The 21,861-nt window shown below is 30.9% G+C and overlaps 1 protein-coding gene across 3 annotated transcripts in view; it reads right to left on the reverse strand.

The window, feature by feature from the left end:
- The window catches only part of LOC148603060 (secretin receptor-like), a 135,801-nt gene that overhangs the window by 21,989 nt on the left and 91,951 nt on the right, over positions 1 to 21,861 (reverse strand). For all 3 annotated transcript variants that reach the window (XM_088551772.1, XM_088551774.1, XM_088551773.1), the window contains one exon: positions 8,608 to 8,718. In XM_088551772.1, coding sequence (XP_088407898.1) covers positions 8,608 to 8,718 — 111 coding nt within the window. The remainder of the gene's footprint in view (positions 1 to 8,607; positions 8,719 to 21,861) is intronic.

Consider the following 21,861-nt stretch of genomic DNA (forward strand, 5'->3'; position numbering starts at 1 on the left):
CATATCAATCATTTCAACAACGTGTGTATTGATATTTTGCCTCAACCCTATTATTACAGACATACTTCTTTGATGAATGCCAAAATTTGTCTATTCCTAACAATACAAAAATGTGTTTGTGTCATACCGGAAATAATTATCTGTCATGTCTGAGTATGTAAAAGAGGGAAAAAGATTGGTATTTATAAATTGAGGTGTTTCCGAAAGACTTGGACGTCCATTATGTTTGCTTTCTATATCTTTGAAATTCCAACTTGTGAAAACTCAGGAATGTAAACTAGTTTTTGGAGGATGGTGGGTGGGATGGGTTTCACCGTGAACCACATTCCAATTGTCAATTTGATGATCATTTTAAGTACCTTTGTACCTCCGATATACAAATCGTTTTATATGAAAGGGACAATCTCGGATTGGTAACAATATAAGTCTAAATTTTTTACCAACTGGGAAAAAAACCTAGATTTTTGTGATTCAATAGTTTAAACATTTTAGTCAATCTGAGAGATCACAATAAAGACTAAACATATTAGATATCAACTTGTAGCCAGGAAGTCGTAACATTGTCGATTGTGTAAATTCGTGATTGAAGAATAAAGTGGAATCTCTTTGGTGCCTGATTAACAACAAAATACATCAATAAGATTGGCAAAAAGGAAAGAATTAACTCATCTTTCTCAAAACGGTTTCACAAGTTAGGGTATTTTGTACATAACTTTTTGATATGTCTTGTAACCAGAGGATTTTATCACCCGATCAGTCCATTTTAGCGAATAAATAATAGGGGCATATCTAAATAACTACTGCATTTGAAGTGCTATATCGAATGCTTACAATCTAAAGGCACAGGTAAATCCCATTTCAACAAAACACATAAAACAGAGTACACCAGAACATAACGAAGGACAAAAATAAACAGGCAACAGCAATATCATTTAAAAATATTTCTTAAATATTAAAAGGTTTTTGTTACGGTTTTTGTTTTTAATTTTAAAAAAACCGTTACCTATGCATGTGAATGGGAGTTAGGGGCCCATTCTCGTAAACTTGCGTGGCCATGTGACAAGACATACAAGCCGTTAGTAGAATTTAATTTTTAAAAGAAACAAACGAAAGATTTAACCTCCACCCCAACCCCTTCCCCCCACACATTACAAGAACATAACACATACACAAATTAAAACAAATACTTATAAATGCATATTCAACTGTTTATTCTCGCTATATACCAGTATAACTTTAAGAGATAACTCGTAAAGCAAACGCAACTAAAGCTAAAATTGTCTTCAAGCAATGACGAAATAAGAAATCATTCGGGCGCCTGAACCAGAAAATTATTTCACACTTTTGTTGTCATTCGCTTAAAGGCTAAATAATGTTTTTTTTATCTATTGAAGTGACGTATCAATTAGCAATGTCATTTCCTTATTGTCATTGGCAATTAAATTGATGATATAAGGATGAGATATAGTCTTCAAGTTTTCACATATTTCCTCAAGGGACCAAACAAATGGACTTCCTGTCGTTCGGAACAAAGTTGCATAATAATAAGTGACCATTTCCATAATTGTACCTTACTATCGATTTTGAACATTTATCCCAGACATTTAGTAACAATATAAATTGTTTGTAGTCATAACACTTCGTATACTGTTTGACTTTTAAAATTACGAAAGGTATTTGTTCTGTTTCCACATTTTTAGCTTTTGTAGTGTTTTAAGAAAGTAATATACTCATGATTTGAAACATCTTTTATCGAACAGCAAAGATTAATTTTGAACATTGTCTGTTGTTCTGAAAAGATAGATTTAACATTAAGAATATAGATTATTGCATCAATAGACATGGGTTGCCTAAGTAATATCTTCTTCTATAGATTAATAAACACACCTCTACAGCAATCTTAATCGGACTGATAAAATATGCAAGGTTAAAAACAACACATTGTAAAACGCGGACGAAAATGTGAATTTTATTATAAAAACTGATCGTGACAGAGTCTTGAGTCAATATCTCCTTGCATTCAATTGTCACAATACTTCAATGTTCATATTCATTTTGTTCCGTTGACAAAACCAATCTACAACATTTTGAGTATACTAAATTTATTTCAAAGTTTTCGTGCAGTTTATTATGATAATTATAAAATGGTCAAAATTGTTTAATGGCACATAAATGCTTACAAAAAGGGCATTTTTTGTAAGGAAAAGCGGGTCTCATCTTTTCCAATATAGTAAAGTTTAACAAATGTCCTGCCTGTCATTGTAAGTCGAAATTAATTCACATTTGATCAAATATTAAGACGATAATTGAATATAGAAAAGAGCCTTAGATACAATGTTTCTGCTCATTGTTATTCTAAAATTGAATTCACTATTACATAAAAAATACGCTTTCTTTCAAACAATTTCTTTAGCCAAGAGGCAATTCAATAATTCGTTATTCATGTCTTCATCTCGTAACGTTTATAACTACGTCGTAATTATGCTAACCACCGGTTACTAAGTCCACCTAAATTTTCAATTAGAGATACCTATTTGTAATTGATACCTTTATAAGAATCGGTCGGAAAATGATTCTATTATATTGACAGCAGTGATGTACCGAATGTTCCCAGTGCAATTTGTTTCGATAATTCATACGCTCGCGCTTTCTCCCGCCATAACGTCACAACATGAATATCAATCCGCCGTCCACAAAAATTTAAATTTATGTTGAAAATAACAATGAATAATGCAGGAAATCTATATAATAAATAGGATAATCAATTGGTTATCATGAGTAACCAAGATATGATCACTCGTGCCAAAAACGCATTAAGATTTAACTCGTGCGCGGAACAGGTTCCGCACACTCGTTAAATCTAGGCGTTTTTCAGCACTCTGTTATTCTCTCTGTCCAAATAATTATTCTATTAATAATGTATGAAAAAAAAACACAGATCTCACAACAAAATATCACTCAATAGAGTCTCTATGTTTTATGTGAATGATATGAAATATCCAGCCTTAATCTTGATTCTAATGGTACGTCTGTCACAAATACACCGAATTTCCAAACTATCTGATTCTTATAGTGACTTACACCTTTTTAGTTTGTAAACATCATTTTGCTTATCCTTCCAGAGCACCTGTTGTCACTTCCGGTTTGTTGTGGGAGTTCATATTGCTAATGCTTTACTTTGTTGTGTGATTTCTTGTTTCTTTATCTTCAATATTTATGTGTAATCTTTTAGTCGTTTCATTCCATTGTGTATGTAGATCGCGGTTCATGTGATCACGTTTAGGCCATTTTGTTTTTGTATTTTGACGACTTTTAATCACCCCACTGCTGACGCTTTGGGATTTATTTTTATATTGTTACCCAGTAAGAATGTTTGACTCGATCAGAACATGCATAGATTTAATTATGTTTCTCCTTTTTCTGTGAAAGTATGCAATCTAGCTATTTACAAACGTACTATTATAGAAATGTAGTAATTTGCTCTTTCAATGCCAATTTATAATGTTTATCTCATATATTTTCCAAAGGACGCATCACTTCATTGTTAAAACAAAATTATTGTCACAAACATCCCATTAAAAACGAAAGAAGTAACTGTCACAAAATCCAATTTACGATAAAAATACAATTTTTCGACCATTTGTTGTATTCAAATTCTTTTCATTAATGGTCAATATTATAGACCAATAAACAGAGGTACTTCTAGGCAATGATAAACTGCTACAGTTACTATGTTTTAAGTCTTAATCGGGCCATAAAAAACGATATTGCAATTGCATAAGATAGAATTTTACAAATCAAATTAATGAGGACAATACGTCAATATCACAATATTGTGTATGTCTGTTTTTCCATGTCTGGTCTTTGTTCCCCGATTACATTCTTTTGATTACCACTAGAACCTTCGTTCCCTTGATTACTTATCAAAACCTGCCGATAAATTTCAATTAATACCATATCGGTTGTTAAACATTTGTTGTCATTTTCATTACCTCTGATTTTTCATTGTACTTACTTACTGTGAAAGTACTTTTATTCGTGGGAATCAATTTTCGTGGTTTAGAGAAAAGTTATCAGTTCGTAAATTCTGACAAATCTTGCATTCTAGCGAATAGGAAATTTCCTTTTCGTTTAGAACCAAATTTCCACTACAATTGGTACCATGACATGACAGAGTCTGACTTGAAGTTAGTAAACGTGTTTTCAAAGATTATATAAAACTCTTTATATAAAACCCTTACTTATGTCGGTATCTAAAATTCACGTGGTACAAGTCTTCAAATCAATGTAAAGAGTTAAATTCGAATTCAACGGGTTTTTATATTTGCATTTTCCAACCACTGTCCAAGGGTATTGGAGAGTTTTGCGCTCACAAACATATTTACACAGCCACATATTTATGTGCCTGTCCCATGCCAGGAACCTGTAATCAAGAGGTTGTCGTTATTTTTAATGTTCATTGCTATTTTTCTACAGATTACGTCGATTTTTGTCTTTTATGAATAGTATCATTTCATTTATTTTAGGGTCTTTTACATCTCACCTTATGGTATGGGTTTCGTCCATGATTGAAGACCGTGTGGTGACCTGTACAAGCTTAATTTTTCGTTGCTTAGCTTTTGGTGGATGGGTGTCTCATTGACAATCATATCACATTTCCTATTTTCATATGGTGATTCTGCATACATATGACAATCGTCAGTACTACCCATTTAATGAAGAAACTAACATCCACACTAACGCCAGAACGACATTTAAACTGGTTTGCATGACGCCACAAAGCAAGGCAATGAAATGAGTACGGACATATTATCAGATACAGCGTAACCAAATAAATATTAATAGTTTATTAATAGTTTAAAAGAAAATAATTAAGGTAAAAAGATCAAAGGTCTCCTGATAAATAGCATTTGGAGCAGATCCAAGAGTAATTGAATGTTCTATAATCTGTACTTTCTTTCAATAATTATCTACACTTAACTTGATAATCCATGTAGTTTCTTTGATGATACGATGAATCGAATGGAATAATCCATATTAAGTTACCTATTTATTTTATTTTTTATTTTTGCTCTTTCTGATAGCAGATATCTTTATTCCTGTTTTTACGATGCAACCTAATTAATTTCAACGATAAGAGCAATTACACATGCCAGAATAATCATATAACAATCATTTCATGTAAATATGATATATCATTGAAAAAATGGTTAACATTGTAAACGAAAACATTAAGACAATAAATGTCTTGAGTTTTGTAGATAAATTATTACAACTTTTATTTTAATTTGTGAATGAAACATTTTAATCGTTTTCGTTGTCATTGAAACATGGCAACGAATACACCATGGCAAAAATTTTAGTGAATTACCAGTTACATTAAAAAAGTAAAAAAAATGACCAAATGAAAGCCTCAAATTATACATTTGGTCCAACTATAAAAAAGGCTATCTTCATTTTTTGCGTGTTAAATATGACAAACTGTAACAAAAAGGGAATGAGAGGTTATCAAATTAAAACACATTTTGAAATAACAGATATGTCTAATTCGGATGAAGGTACATAAAGCTCTGTAGCGCCTACTAGTAGAAATGAAATTATCTCTCTCAGTAAAATCAAAATATTTTCACTTTTAATATTAAATCAACTGTTTTATCTTTGTTTCTAATGAAATCTTAAAATAAAATTTATTTTCGTTCAAAAAAAAATATGAAATAAAGTTACATGCATGTACAATCTGTTGAATAGAGAAAATAAACAATCACACCTTAGGAAATCATTAGTAAAACCTGGTCAGGAACGGATTTTTTTTTCTTCTCTTTAGTGTGGATCTATTTTGTTTTTAAACGATATGTGAAATGATTTTTTTTAACATATCATTATGCGTACTTATACCTGTAATTTATACTTTTACATCTACACATTGAAAAGCTTTAAGTGTTAGTGTTTGTAAGAATTGGGAAAAATCAGAAACATGCATGTCAAAACCCCACAGATCTGACAATATAATTTCTCTCAAGGATGCTTTCGTTTTTTTCAAATATTGAAAGACCATTATTTGATCTCTACATCTCTGGCTTTGGTCAGAAATTTTTCATTATAATGTTTAAAAAATGGGGTTTTTGATACTTTTCTGTCCTTGCCTGTTCATTACCAGTGCATTTCAATGAAATTGTAACTCAGTGGTCCAGCACGATATGGAAAATCATGTTTGTCTTCTTTGATTCTGATGGTGCAAATAGTCAAATTAAAGTATCAAAATTGTGGGTCTTTTTGTACCTTGTTTTACCCACTGCCTGTTTGTTATATATACTGACACATACGCAACAAATAACTTTTGTCTCCCGTTCAGTAAAATAGTGTTTTTTAACAAAAAAATACATGATTAGAAACACGCTTGTATGAAATTAAGTGTCATCAAGATAATGTTCCGCAGAAAGAAAAGACAAATATATAAATCATGTTTGATCGTGCCTCCTCAAATACATGGTAACACTGCATGAATGACTATATTCTAATAGTTAATTACAGACAGACAGGTAGACAGATCCCCGCTGTGTTGTTGACAAACATATAATTACTTTTAGCAGAAATCATCAATTCCTATTTAATATTTACGAAGATTTAAAATATATAAATGAGAAAAGTAACAAATGACACGTTTTTACCCTACCGGTGCACCTGGTCCATGCTCCCAGTTTTTTGTTGAGTCCGAGTTGTTCAATTGCTTTTGTTACTTTGAATGTATGATTTTAGTTACTTCAAGTTCTTCGTTGTGTATGTCTGTTTTCCATGTCTGGTCTTTGTCCCTGGATTACATTCTTTTGATTTCCGCTATTACCTTTGTTCCCTTGATTATCCTTTGTAATGTATACACTAAGGGAGCAATTATTTGATTTTTATGGGACGGGAAGGATCAAATGTTTTATCCTGCCTTTTTATTTTGCTAGTTTTTAATTATTATAAAGAACATTTAAAAACATAATGATAATGTTAGAACAATAATAGACAGACCCTGCCTTTTTACATCTTGGAGGGAAGTTTCAATCCTGACTTTTTATTTTAAATCTCATCCTAGCATCCCCCTAAAAACAATAACTCCTAATGCGTATAGCTTCTCATTTTTATTACAGTCAACGCAAAAGTAAATCGTAATGTAGAAAAGTGAGTACTTTTATATAGATACTTAAACCAGCAAATATTGAAAAATATTGGATTCAAAAAGGAAGGACAGTGACGTGGTTCAAAGTTAGTGCATGAATGTACACTGTACATGCACTCATAATACACGGGTGGCCCGCCAAGTGTTTGATCATATGAAAGCTAGCTAGGTCACAGATAAAGTTGGACTTTTTCAGCATTTTTAAGCGTGATATTTATTGTTTTTACTAAATTAAAATAGAGTTTCAGCATTAACAACAAAATCCTATTTTCGAAAAGTTTTCCTGTTAAAACAATGAATAAATGCACACTTACATTTTCAATGATTTTGTTTTTGAATAATACCGGGTCTCTATACAGAATACGTTGTAAAAGAGCAAAAAAATGCTATTTTCTTCAATGACTGACCTTCAAGAGGGTTTTGTGTACATTCCTTTCTCAAAATTACAAAATGCGTAAAATCAAAAATGTACAAGATAAATGACATTATTATTAGTTTTTTTCTTTCGAATTAATGATATTTTCCACGATTATTTCAGAAGGTAGAATATGACCTTATAGACCCTCATCATTTGCCACCTGGGGGTGGAAATATCTTTTTATCAGGTTTTATAATTTAATATTGAACGAAACTCTTACATTTTGGATTTTATCACGTGAATATTTTTTTATTACTTGTTTTCATGCTTTTTCCTGGAAGTAGTTATGATCAAGGAGTCAGTTGGCCAAGAATCATATAAATAAAATATCGATTTGGTCATATTCTGGGTATACTGATTCAGAAGGTTTTCTGTGAAGTGTCCTAAAACGTTTTGCATATTCTATTATGTATTTTTGGTCTTTAGATAAAAAAAACCCCACAAAATACTAAATTCAATCAAGAACGCTTCGGCATAGGATTGTTTTTCGTTTTGAAATTCATTTTACTTAAAATGCAATATTATGACAGTCCTATAATATGGAATCACCAATGAATATGATATACAGCGTAATAACTGTCAAAGACGTGTTAGCTAATAGTGCAAAAAGCATGGTATGACATCGATTTTGTGACATTCAAATTGACACACAAGACAGAGTAACATGTGAAGTTATTTTATAAAACAGGTCCTTAACTCAAACGGGGTTTATTGTATTCATTTGGCCTAGATACGTTCCCTGTGTTTATGCAAAGATAGATTAATTGTTTTTGATATTATTTGATAAATTCATGACAGCAATGAGTTGTAATGGCATCAGTGATACATTTTCACGATTCCAATGAAAACATACAAACAATATCCATAAATTCAACGATCAAATAGCAACCAATTCAAGTACAGAAGACTTCTTTTATCAAAAGTATATTGCCAGATTTTTTTAGTTTTTGACATGCATATTTTAAGTTTTTCCCATTCTGCATTATTTGTACAAAGACTTGCCGCCTTTTGCAATTATTATACGTACCTTCAGGTAGGAACATATTGATGTAATCTGGACATGGCTTGACAGCAACTATTCCAGCAGGCGTGGCAGGCCAACATGATATTCCATCCCATGTTATATTACAGTATAATCCTGGAATGATGAAACAAATATTCAGTCTCAAAATTATGTGTATTTACCCTTTCATTTCTAAACACAAACATGAATAGTGAACAGAATTGATTTATAAAATCATGAATTATGTAATATAAGTAAAATTGAATGGAATATTGAAATCATATTGACCGGATGAATTAAAGTCTTTTTTTTTTTCATTAATTGCAAAAAACTCAATACGGTCTTGCTCAAAATTGCTGAAACCTAAAATTCGATTTTCCACCGTCATTCAAGAATATTATTAACCAATACTGTAAAATAAATAAAAACAAATAAAAAAAACAAAAACAAAAAAAAACAAAACAAAACAAAAAAAAACAAAAAAAACAAAAAAAAAACAAAAAAAAAAAGGGAAAAAAAGAAAAAAAAAACAAAAAGATGTGGTCTTAACTATTCATAACAAAATACCTCTTATCGCAGCATTTGATTTGACGAACTATGTGTTCACAAAAATTTAAACAAAATTATCTTTAAGCATTTCCTGCTGCTTATCACATTACTCCATAACATAATACCATAAAAGACTTCCTTAAAAAAAATTACGGAATTTATATTTAGTTTAAAATTCTAATAAAAAAGTTGGTTCTGTAAAACATAGCAGGATGAGCTGTAAAACTGTTATCACGAATGTTGAGTCAAACAACGGAAATTAACAATGTCTAAACACTTCCGATGTTCTATCCAACCTAATGAAGCCAATACAACGGAAGTCTTCAATATCTAAAATCTGCCATTTCCTTATGACGTCAAAAAATCCATTAATGTACCTCATCAAAATCATTTTAAATAAAGGATGACAACCATAAGACGCTTTGTTTAATAATTAATCGACATAATTCATATTGAAGTACGACAAGACCGGGCCTCTCCCGGTAGTGTGATATAAAATGTAATTTGTCTATACCCATCCAGTGAACACTTGTTTTTGAAATCAAGGTCAAAACAGGAAAATACAAAATCAATACAGAATTATAAATATAAAGACCAGATGAGTAGATAGAATATCCGACACAGGTATAAAGACCGGATGTCTGGGTTGTGTTTGCCATACAAATATTTAATCTGGTTCCATGGTCAATATCATAAGCGACCCTAGAATCACAAAAATATAGACTAATGTCACACCGATGGATATGCACAATATATTAGTAAATTACCGGTTATGAAATAAAATAAACACAAAGATGAAATTATCTAAATTAACTTAATTATTGTGCATTTGTATCGGAAGATGATATAAGTATTTAGCTAAAAATATTTAAACGTATTACATTTAAATTTGAACATTGGAACGTATAAAGTAAATAAATTAACGTCATTTTCGCTCAGTCAATCAAAAGACAGAAGTCCTAACTGGTGACCCAGAGAGAGAAACTTGTGCAGCAAAAATATTACCCGGGCTTCCAGGATATACAAATATTGTGAAACCTGTCAAACCGAACCATGAATGATCAGAAAACCCGTCTACACCATACATATATTTTAAGTCCCGTTCTTACAGTTCTTATGAAGTTAACACCTTGGTAAATCGAACACTCGTTTAAACCGAACGAAATTTAAGTTCAAATAGATTCGGTTTATGAAGGTTTCCCTGTACAAATAAAAGCATTTTTTCTTCACGTGAAATTACTTAGTGCAAATAAAAGATACCGTCAACACATCAATATCCCATATCCCATCATATTATGTATATCGCAAACAACCCACGTTGTATAGAATAACATTTGTAATTTCTTCTATGAAACGTGTTAGTCAAAAATTAGTCGAAATTATTAATTTCTGAATCTTGCATTATCAGTATCAAATAATTTAAACCACATACTTGTCTAAACAGACAACTTTCAGACTTTGAAAGAAAAATTACAACATGCATATTTTATACTGTGTGGAAATAATTGTAAATATGAAAGCCTCATTCCATATTTAAAGCCCCAAGTTTCTGAGTACAGCGACTGGTATTTCATAGTTACTTGCTTTTGTGGACTATCGAAAATTGATCAAAATGAGGTATTAGCCAATCAACATAAACCAATAGTTTGTAAATAATCATTATCAGATCTGTTAATATAACCAAATCAGCTGTCCATCTTTGCTTTCAATTCAATAACAGAAAACATAATTTTAACCAGTATTCAGACTTGTTTGAAGCCGAAAAATATCGAATTCTAATTATCATATTTATCAAAATTTGCAAATTTGTTGAGTAATTATTATGTATATGTCTATTTTTCAATTCAATATTCCTATATATTTGAAACACGTGTACAGCATATGGAATTTTCCGATATATATATATATATATATATATATATATATATATATATACTTGTTATTTTTGTATTTAGTTTAATTAATCAATTTGTCGTTTTGCAATTGATGCCAAACAAAAGTCCTCTAGCAATATTCAGATATCAGAAATGAGATAAATTATTTTCACACGGAAATACGACATGTGCAAAACAAACATAAACTTTTGAGAGGCTGTCCACGTAAAAACCAGACAGGTCCTATGATATGGGTGGCACAGTGTAAATTTTGCCCCACTACAAATTGAATTGTGGTTCAATGTAATATATATAGGCCATATGTATGTCATTAAGTAAAATTTTGGTGGAATCGACAATGAATGGCTCAGAAAATAGAAAATGATTTTTAAATTTCCTAAGGAAGCAACCAAATTTTGTTCACACTAGGGATTTATCTCGTTTTTTTTCAATGAATTGCAATGCTTTCTATGTACTTCATTTCTCATTTATCTTTGTAGTTTATCAAAAACAAACTTTGAGCAAGGATGCATATGTAATATGAAATATGTCTTGATGCATTACGATACATTTGTACTACTTATTAATTAAACTCAATCAAATTATCAAATGCAAGTAAAAATCACATGTATGTATTATCCTTTTCTTGAAATTTATTTTTTCGTGAATAAAAGGACGATGACTTTGTGAGAAAACAAAACACGATAGCGTCATATTAAACATAACACTTCCGTAATTATAATAATTATTTACAAGTAGTTTTACTTTAAACATTACAGAATATTTGTACAAAATTCCATGCATGAAAGAGAGAAATGCCAAAATATATTCATAGTATTAGAGCGCCCACCCTACCGGTGCACCTGGTCCATGCTCACAGGTTTCGGTTTATCATTACATTTGTTTCTAGGTGAGCGTTGTTTAAGACATTTAATGTTTATGTTGTGTGTGTCCTATCTTCTTTGCCTTTTCCCCTGAATTGTGTTATTTTTTATTATCGTTCTTATCATGGTTCCATTGATTTTCATTGTATAATATGAGTTAGGCAAAGTCTACAACCAAGCATTGCACTCCTACATTTTTCTTACATCTGTCATTGAAAAAGAACGATAGCTGAATAGGGCAGGATAAGGTAGTTAGACGTACCGGATCGAGGTACTGTAAAATTTTTAATTTTTTTTTCGTTCTTGAACTGCATATTCTAATATTAAATTAATTACGGTTTGCACTTTGAATTCACTTTCCTGACACATTTTTGCGGACCTATCTGTTATCTTTTCTCGTTGGCTGGACGTATACGCGATGCTTGATATAATAAATAATAGTTATTTGTTTGTAGAATGACTTGAGGTAACTATGTTTTTTTTCTTTAAAATTCAATTAAAAAGAATTAAAACTTCATTTATATACGGGAAGAAAATATATTCGCATTGATGAAATGCTACGGTAATTGAAAGTTATATTTGCATTTGCGTTATGGCTTTCACAAGCCGATCGACGACTTTGATGACTAAGATATTGTGATGATCTAAATTTAGATGCTAAATGACTTAAATACATCTTTAAACAAAATTCAATGATGATGGGGCGGACATTTTAACATGGGGTAACAAGGTTTGATATGTACTGTGGGAGGAAATCTTTATTTTATTTCTATTGGCAAAATGTAAAATGTTTTCATTAACATCCTTGTAACATATTATTAAACTTTGATGTGAACATTTCATCTAAAGATAAAGTTTTAATGTTCAATTTCAATATATGACAGTATGAGACAATATCGTTCGATTTGTTTTAATTTGTTTTATAACATAATAAGACTGACCTTATATACACTTACTCAAGGATTTTTAAAAAAAAATTCAACCAGCTTTTACAAAAATAAATAATACTTATAATTTAATGTCTAATTGAATAAAGGCAAAATTGAGATTTCTACCTTTATCAAAGCCTTAATTAAGTGAGAATCATTTGAACTGTGGGATGTGGACCGATAAACGTTAACGTCAGAGTAACAAGTAAGTTAATGAAAAAATTATCTATCCCAAATTGAATATGAACAATCAAATTGAATAATTAAAGATAACATTCATTAAAACAAAGTAATTGTTGGAATCCTTTTATGATAAAAGTTAGAATTATAGTTTAGGTAACCACAAATTCTCTTTAAAAAGTAATATATTGTCATTTCATTAATTCCATTATTTTTATTTTCGAAAATGTGGTGGGTAAAGTTTACCAAAATATCTGTGTTTGTTTGTCAATAACAAGAAAAGCAATATAATCTTATCAGTCATGTATTAGTTGAATAAGTTACAAATTTTGAAAGATCTCAACTGTACTCAAAGACATGAAGAACCCCACTAAAACCCAAATTCAGGTTGGCAAAGAGGAACGACTTGTTTGTGCTTTTTGCAAAATACTAGCTGTATTTTATTTGGTTTAAAGTCGTCAACTTGAAAGAGTAAAACCATTTGTCACTTTGGAAACTGACAGCCTCATAATAGTTAATCAAGTACCCCTGACCCTGTAGCTTTGCTTTAGTTAACTCAATTACGTTGATTCTTCAATTAATATAGGTCTTATATGTACTAAACACAGTTTATATAAACATGTTACAAAAGAGACACAAGCTTCATTGATCGCTTACTGATGTTGTTGAGATATATCGATGAATAATTGAACATTTCGTATTAATCAATCTTAAAGAAAGACCCCGATGACCTAGAACGTTGGCATGCAATATGAATGGATTCATCAAATTATTTGGAAGGTAGAATCGGTTATTGACCATTACTTGACAGATGTCGGTCGATGGGAGGAAAATTCATCATCTTAATGTAATTGGGGATTATTGACAATTGTCATATTCCTTTCTTGTGAAAAGCGAACTTATATTTACGGAGAATACATATTCAGATTTGGTATTTTATTCATGTACGTTTATTCACTCCCTATGTCCTATCGTTTTTCAAATTGACATGAACTGTTCTTTAAGCACCAGTACATGAACTATATTTATTCTCCTATTGTTCTATTATAGCATGCGTTTATGTATGACATTGGAATAAAAACTTTTAAGGAAGTGCTCATTAGTGTATGAAAGATACCAACGCACTCATAAATTATGCATAGTTTGAAATGCTTCATGCTAGGTTTATGGATGAGTTAGCGAAGGGCTTTACTTCGTATGTAAGCTATTTAACCTCGATCATGCGCCGTGTTTGATTTAAACATTTATTTTTATATATCATACACTACTTCCGTTAATCAAAAATAGTTATCACTGGAATTATCTTAATATAATCATGGATAGTGACTTTGTAATGGTTTTAATCTACTAGATTTACCGATATATCGCTACGATGGTGTTAAATCATTCACTGGTGACGCATTTTTGTAAAATTTCCTGTAACAGTACATTCGAAAACATAGTGCACTGATTTGATGCACATTACGATGTATAAGAGTTATCAAAGGAACCAAGGTTATAGCGGAATAAAAAAAAATGTAATCCAGGGAGAAAGACCAGACATAGAAAACAGACAACAAAGAACATAAAGTAACTAAAATCATACATACAAAATAACAAAAGTAAATGAGCAACTCGGACTCCACTAAAAATGGGAGCATGGACCAGGTGCACCGGTAAGTTAAGCGTCCTCTTCTTTTCTAGAGATACCTGCCGAGTAGCTCAAAAGAAATACATGTTTGACTATAAATGTGCATTTAGCTATGTGCTCATCTTACTCGTATATAATGCACCGTTTTATTTATACTTTGTTTAAAAGAAACATGTTTTCTTAATATTACACTTTAATATATACAGCCATTTAATCAAATTTGATTATGATGTCAAGAAATTATAGTAGATTTGTTTTACTCTGTAAACGTAAAAATAACCAAGTATACCCCATGTCAGTTCAGTTTTTGCCTTCGTACACGTAAATAGTAAACTTTTTGTGGTAACATATAGAAGATTTATTGTTACACTTTTGGTGGATGACTATCATTTGTAATCATTCCACATGTCCTTGTTTTATACTGTCAGATATTCTACTAGTTTTCAGAAATGTTTTTATCGTTTTACGTTTTACTGCGGTCATCGGTACTTATTCGAACTCTTACAGGCCAACAATATACATATACTAAATGAATTTTAATTCTTGTGATAAATCGGATATTTTCAATAAATGTAATATAATATTCATACTATGTTTTTGACCAAATGTATTTTATAGATGTGTTCACCTTAGATTAACCCTAAATTCATAAATAAGTATCAGTTTAATGTTGACACTGAAACTACTATATTGACAGACATCCTAATTCCATTGAACAAATACATTCAATTTGATATTATGTACTATTGAGACCCGCAATAAAATATATGCAATAACAATATTTAATGATGATTTATCTATTTCCTGCTTAGAGATTTTTGTAATTTCAGACAACATGTTTAATGCTGTTCAAGTAAAGGAATAAAATATGTTTCAATTAATTCATCCTGAATATGTGATTAATTTGCTATGCATCAAGAGGAATTCCATTCTGTTCGATATTAAAAAATACTTATATAACAATTACTTATTTAGATAACTTGTATATTCTCGATGTAATTAAGCGATCGATAGGCTATAAATATGATATATTCGATACATTCTCCACAGGGCTCGGTTGAGTATATCTAAAGAAATAGTTTGATTTTTAATGTGGGCATTCAAGAGGTTGGTACATATCATGCATTGATAAGAGCAATCATAATTCATTAGACATACTCTATTATGATAGACAATGCGACCTTCAATATTTCATAATAAACAACCACAAATCAGTAAAGGGCACGAAAAACCATCAAGTTATATCAAATAGAACTTGTCTGTACAATAAACGACAAGTTGCTTTACTAATCCACCTTTTTGAATCACTTTGTTACAAGCTGTTTTTGATCATACTCAATTAGAATCACATTTAACAAAATCAATTTAGATATCTTCTCTTTAAGCAGAAAGTACACATTAAATTGCAAGAGAAAGCAGTCATGCACCATTCACTATTTGATTCAATATCATTTCGTAAAATGCTCAAAGATAACTTCATTAATTGGGCAATTGAAAGTGTCAGTACGGTATGTTAAACTAATAATGTATTGCCTTTCCTTTGTTCACCTTCAGATGACCCTATATTTTAAGATAGTGAATGGCCAAACCACAGCTCTGTGCAAACTTTAGGTGACAACCATATTTGATATTATGAGGAGGGCTTAGAAGATTTTGTTCATATCCAATAAAGTAAAACAATTCATTTTTTACATAAATCAAACCATTTTTTTTTAATAAATGTGAAAGTATAATATTCGTTTTAGAGTGATTTGTAAGGTTAAAATATTTTTCTCACACGTCTTCAAGATCAAATGTTTTTTTTTCAAAAAGCTCAGAGTCAAAATATATATTCAAAATATCAATCAAAAGGTCATCCCCTCGGGTGGAAGAAGAGTATGACGTATAATCATGAACAAGAATATACAATTCTTTTTGTATTTAATGTCTACAATATGCTAATAAAGTTTACAAATATGATACAAGTATCATTTACACCTGTTATTGAAAATATTTTGCCTGTACGGAAGTCACGCCAACAATTATCAAAATTCAAGAGTTTTGCAAGGTCACTTGACGAAGTGAGGAAAACTTGGCAAATGTTATTATCGGTTCAGCAAATTTTTATCGTATAATTCTAGCCCTCATTACTAAAGCTCCTCTCTTGATGATTTTTCATTCAGAATTGTCAACTTTCCTTTCATCTGTGGCAACATCCCTTCAGCACCTGCGTTTGAAGTTTTCATAACAAAATTCATACGTTATGTCAGAGCTTGCCGTAACAACGAAGACTTTTTTGTATCGCGCTAGACTTCTTACAATCAGGTCCCGGAGAAGGGTAATGTTGCTACAAGATTAAAGGAATCACTACAAAAGTTTTATGACCGTCATCATGAACTCGTGGATCGTTACGGTGTGTACATCTGCACAATGAAAACTGTTTGTTCAACGTGTCATAGTTTTCTTTACCTCTTTTGTCTACCTCGGACGTGACTTTTATGAGCAACTCGGCGGGTGTTTCTAGAAATGCAGAGGACGCTTACCTTAACGGTGCACGTTGTCCATACTCCGAGTGTTTTTAGTGGAGTCCGCGTTGCTCATTGACTTTTGTTACTTCGTATGTATTATTTTACGAAGTTACTTTATATTCTTTGTCGTGTCTGTCTGTTTTCCACATGTCTTGTTTTTGTCCCTGGATTACATTCTTTTGATTTCCGCTAAAAACTTGATTACCCTTTTTTTTAATGTAGCTTTTTTTTAAATATAAAACCATAAAATGATAAAAAAAAAACCAAACAAACAAAATGTATCCAACAGAAAACAAACACAAAAATTAAAACTTGAATTATTCTGCGATAAAATTCGATCTGACACATACTAAAAAATATTAAAATTTTCTTTGTATTTTAAGCCTTTAAACAGCAAATCCTGATTACAAATTCGCATGTATGTGGATGACGTAAATAAAATGGATCTTAAAAGCTTTGTAAACCCAACAGGTTTGTACTGCTCTTAACCAATCAATTCTTTATTTAAAAAAAGTTCGGTTTAGTCAGCGTCACTATGAAATGATTTACATAAGGAATGATATCATGTATAACGGATAGACTAAAAAAATCCGGTACCATCAAGTTATTTTAATGTTTTTGTTTGATTTTATCTGTCTTTTGTTTTGATGCTCGTTATCGTCAACGATTTCCATTGTTCATTATTTGTCTTTTTATGTATATTAATCGACCTATTTCAAAATAGCAGAGACTGTTTCCTTGTCAATGCTCAAAAATGCGAAATCCAGGTTGCTTATTTATTTGTGGCATAATTTTATGTACAATTTTCAACAAGTCTTGTTGTATATGTTTCGCGTTCACGCTATTGTTTCTAGGAAAAAAGATAATTATATTTCGCTCTTAACCTTGGTTACCATTTATTTTATTTTTTATAGCTTTGCTGCTGTCAAAGCAAAGCAAACGCAAAATATAAAGACAATCCCACTTTTTCATAACTTAATCAATTCATGAAAATAAATGTCAAAGTATGTTCTTAAAGTAATAAGGCGATTAAATCAAAAACAGCTGTTCAGATTCATTTTTTATTTTTAGTTCAGTTTGTTATTTCAATAGATTCTTAATTCTGAAGCTTTTACTAATTGAATTCATGTTTTTACTGAACCATAAAACATAAAAAAAACTTAAAATTTTGAATTCAACAGAAATATTTTTCACAGTTGTGACTCGGCGGTGTTTCTATAAAAATATTTTAAAAAAAAACAGAGGACGCTGATCCTACCGTTGCACCTGGTCCATGCACCCAGTTTTTAGTGGAGTCTGAGTTGCTCATTTACTTTTATTACTTTGTATGTATAATTTTAGTTACTTAATGTTCTTTCTTGTGAAAGTCTGTTTTCCATGCTTGGTCTTTGTCCTTGGATTACTTTCTTTTGACTTCCGTTAGAGCATTGGTTCTCTTAATTACCCTTTCATGTTATCAAATGTTCAGCTTACTTAGGGTACTTACATATGAAGTAAATGCTGACATACAAATTCTCCTTCAGTCTCGAGGGGATTACAGGCTTTCTTTATCCGAGATAGTTATGACAAGCGAGTGGGTTCAATTTAATATTTAACTACCGAGAGTGGAGATATCTGTAACGTACGAGAGCATTGGAAGTAAATCTGTTTCTCCCATGAAACCTGTAGAAATCTGGGAAATGTAAAATGTCGACAAAACTTTCATAAAAACTTAATCACCGCCCGATGGTTAAAAAGTCGCGTGCATGTTTAATTACTGACTTAGAATAAAGATAATAAGTTATCTTTAGTATTACAAGCTGTTTTCATATCAAACAAAATGTGGATTGTAATCCAAACAAATAACGACATGTTGTTTCCATCGGCATTTTCTCTAAATCAACTATTTTGTTAGGGTTCAAAGGAGAATACACAGGAAATTACAGGTGCAAAACCTATGCATCAACTCGAACCTCGATTCCTACGATATATTGCTGCAAATATAGTCAGGTGGATGTTATATTGAGTTCAATGACACGGCCAAATGTGTAATTAATATGCGGTTTCACCTTGGCCAGGTGGTTCATGAGTAACTCAAAGATTATTATATGTAATTACAAGTAAGGTTTTGCACAAGTCAATTTAAATTTAGCTTTGTACACTTGTTCTTTGTCTTACTTGTGCGTATAAATAGTATAAGAGTACTATCAATTTTAATCCTATTTCGGATGTTAACTATTTTCTGTTTAGAAAAAAAGTATAGTCTATAGATAAATTTTGTCAAGGTCAACACACAACTTTGTTTTTACATGAATGACCTCAGAAAGTATATACAAATAGTTTACTATAAGTGAAGTCTACAATTGATATTATATTTTAAAACACCGGTGTAACAAAGAAGCAAACGAGACAGTCAAACAAGTAAACTTTCGATAAATAATAATAAAAAAACATCAGCCCTACATTCAAAACGAATCAAGACTAACATGATATGTAATTAATCTTTTACTGAGGGTTTTAAAGTTAGTAATCGCATATGGAGACGTACTCAAAATTAATATTTTTTTTATGATTTAGCATGAACATAATTGTTTTATCCGTAATTTACTTTGGTTAGGGTTGCGGTAAACTGTATTATTAATGATCAGTTACCTTGGATTTTAAACGATACATAAACACCCTTTAAGCATTATATTATTGTAAGGGGAAACTATGTTAGTCTTTGAACAGCAACTACAAACGAACAACCAACGATAAAGAAGCAAGACGAGAGACCGAAATATATATTAATTGATATTGTCCCATATTTTGTGGTAATTTCTGATTATCCTTATTTAATTTGTCTTTTTTACATATTTTATTTTCATAAATGACCTTGTCTATCATCTATCAGTAGACAATGCGCATCTAGAATGCTTGAATGTAAAATATGAGTCCGATTTACTTTCATTGCAATCTCATATAAATTCTTGCTTCTTCAAACGTTCCTATGATTATTGATATTTTATCAAATAAAGGTCTATCAATTTAGTATTATAATATCATAATGAATTTGGCGATAAGTTACGATTAAAATGTGATAAACATTAAGGAACTAAATGAGGTTGATAGGATCATGCAGCTTTGATTGATCCCTGAAAGGATGTTTGTCCTCAGTAAGCCATGATCAAACAAAATCTTATTACTGAAGTGAAGCGGTCTTGAATTCAGCTGAATTCATCATCCCAGAGGAAATGATAGTACAGATTGGCGAAATGCTGATATTTTCATGTCCTGACAATACGCTCTTTCTTTCCATGTTAAATTTATATACAAGCACTGTAAAGTTTTGAAAAAGTTTGCTTTAGATATAATTATATAAATAACATTTATTTGGTGTCGCATGCATGCATAACACGCTTCAAATACGCATGAACACATAACACGCAACAAGTACGTAAAAGGTACTTCATCGTGGCGAGCTATTGTCTACGAAATTCGACTAAAGATGACAGAAAAATAAGAAATACAATAAATATTAATCTTTTTAAAATTTAATCAATTAGTGCTTGAATAAAGGATAATCAATTTATAGCCAATACTGCATACTGCATTGCCTGTTACTATATTTCAACACGTGATCAGAGAAAGGGATATTTGTATTCGTATGTATCACATGATCGAATCGGACGTTTTGAGTTACACAAGTTTAAAAGAATTAATTATGGTATTTAAGCATACATTAAGCATACTTGCATTCAATATGCAAAAAAGTCTATGGGGTACTAAACAAATCCGTTTTCATTAGCATAGTAGTATAAAGTACTTGTGACTGAGACTTACCGAAATCAAATCTATAAGCGCTTAACATTATTTTGAAAACTAAGATAATTATTTTAAAATCTGATCATGCATCCGGCTTGACGTCAGTGATTTGAAGATCATATCTTTAATTACAATTTCAGTGTACAGTTTATGCAAAAATGAGGCAAAATGGGAAAAATCAGAAACAAAACCCCACCGATCTGACAATATATTAACAGTCAAGAATGCTGTCTCTATTTGAAAAGACCATTATTTGATCTCTGTATCATTAGATTTGCTCAGAAATTTTTCAATAGAATCTTAGAAAAATGAGGTTTTGACAAAGTTATCTTCCTTTGAAATGTTCATTTTGTGCATTTCAATGAAATTGTAACTCAATGGTCCTTCGAAGTGACATGTCTGTTTTCCTTGATTCCGATGGTGATTACAGTCAAATTAAACTATCAAAATGGTGGGTTTTCCTTTACCATGTTTCACCCACTGCCTAATTCTTACAAATACTGACACTTAATTTAAATGACACTGACACAATATCACAAAAATACCAAGATTAAAATTGTACATAAAGTACGGAATTATGGGTATATTCACATTGAATAACTGACCTGATTTATATGATCACGTGATGGATGTATTTGCCGTTACTATTATGTTTATCTTTGATTTATATACATGTATTATTTTGATCACTAGGGTAACCAACTTTTAGGTGTCAGTAACCATGGGAACCAAGGTTATAGCGGTAATCAAAAGAATGTAATCCAGGGACAAAGACCAGACATGGAAAACAGACATACACAACAAAGAACATAAAGTAACTAAAATCATGCATACAAAGTAACAAAAGTACATGAGTAAGTAGTAAGTGAATGATTATTAAGTCTTTTACGAGTATCAAAAAACAAGAGGGGTAATTTTAAGTAAAGAGAAAACAAACACGAC

This window comes from Perna viridis, chromosome 11 (genome assembly GCF_037379345.1).
Source record: "Perna viridis isolate PV_CMFRI_1.1 ecotype Kerala chromosome 11, ASM3737934v1, whole genome shotgun sequence".
Classification (NCBI taxonomy): domain Eukaryota; kingdom Metazoa; phylum Mollusca; class Bivalvia; order Mytilida; family Mytilidae; genus Perna; species Perna viridis.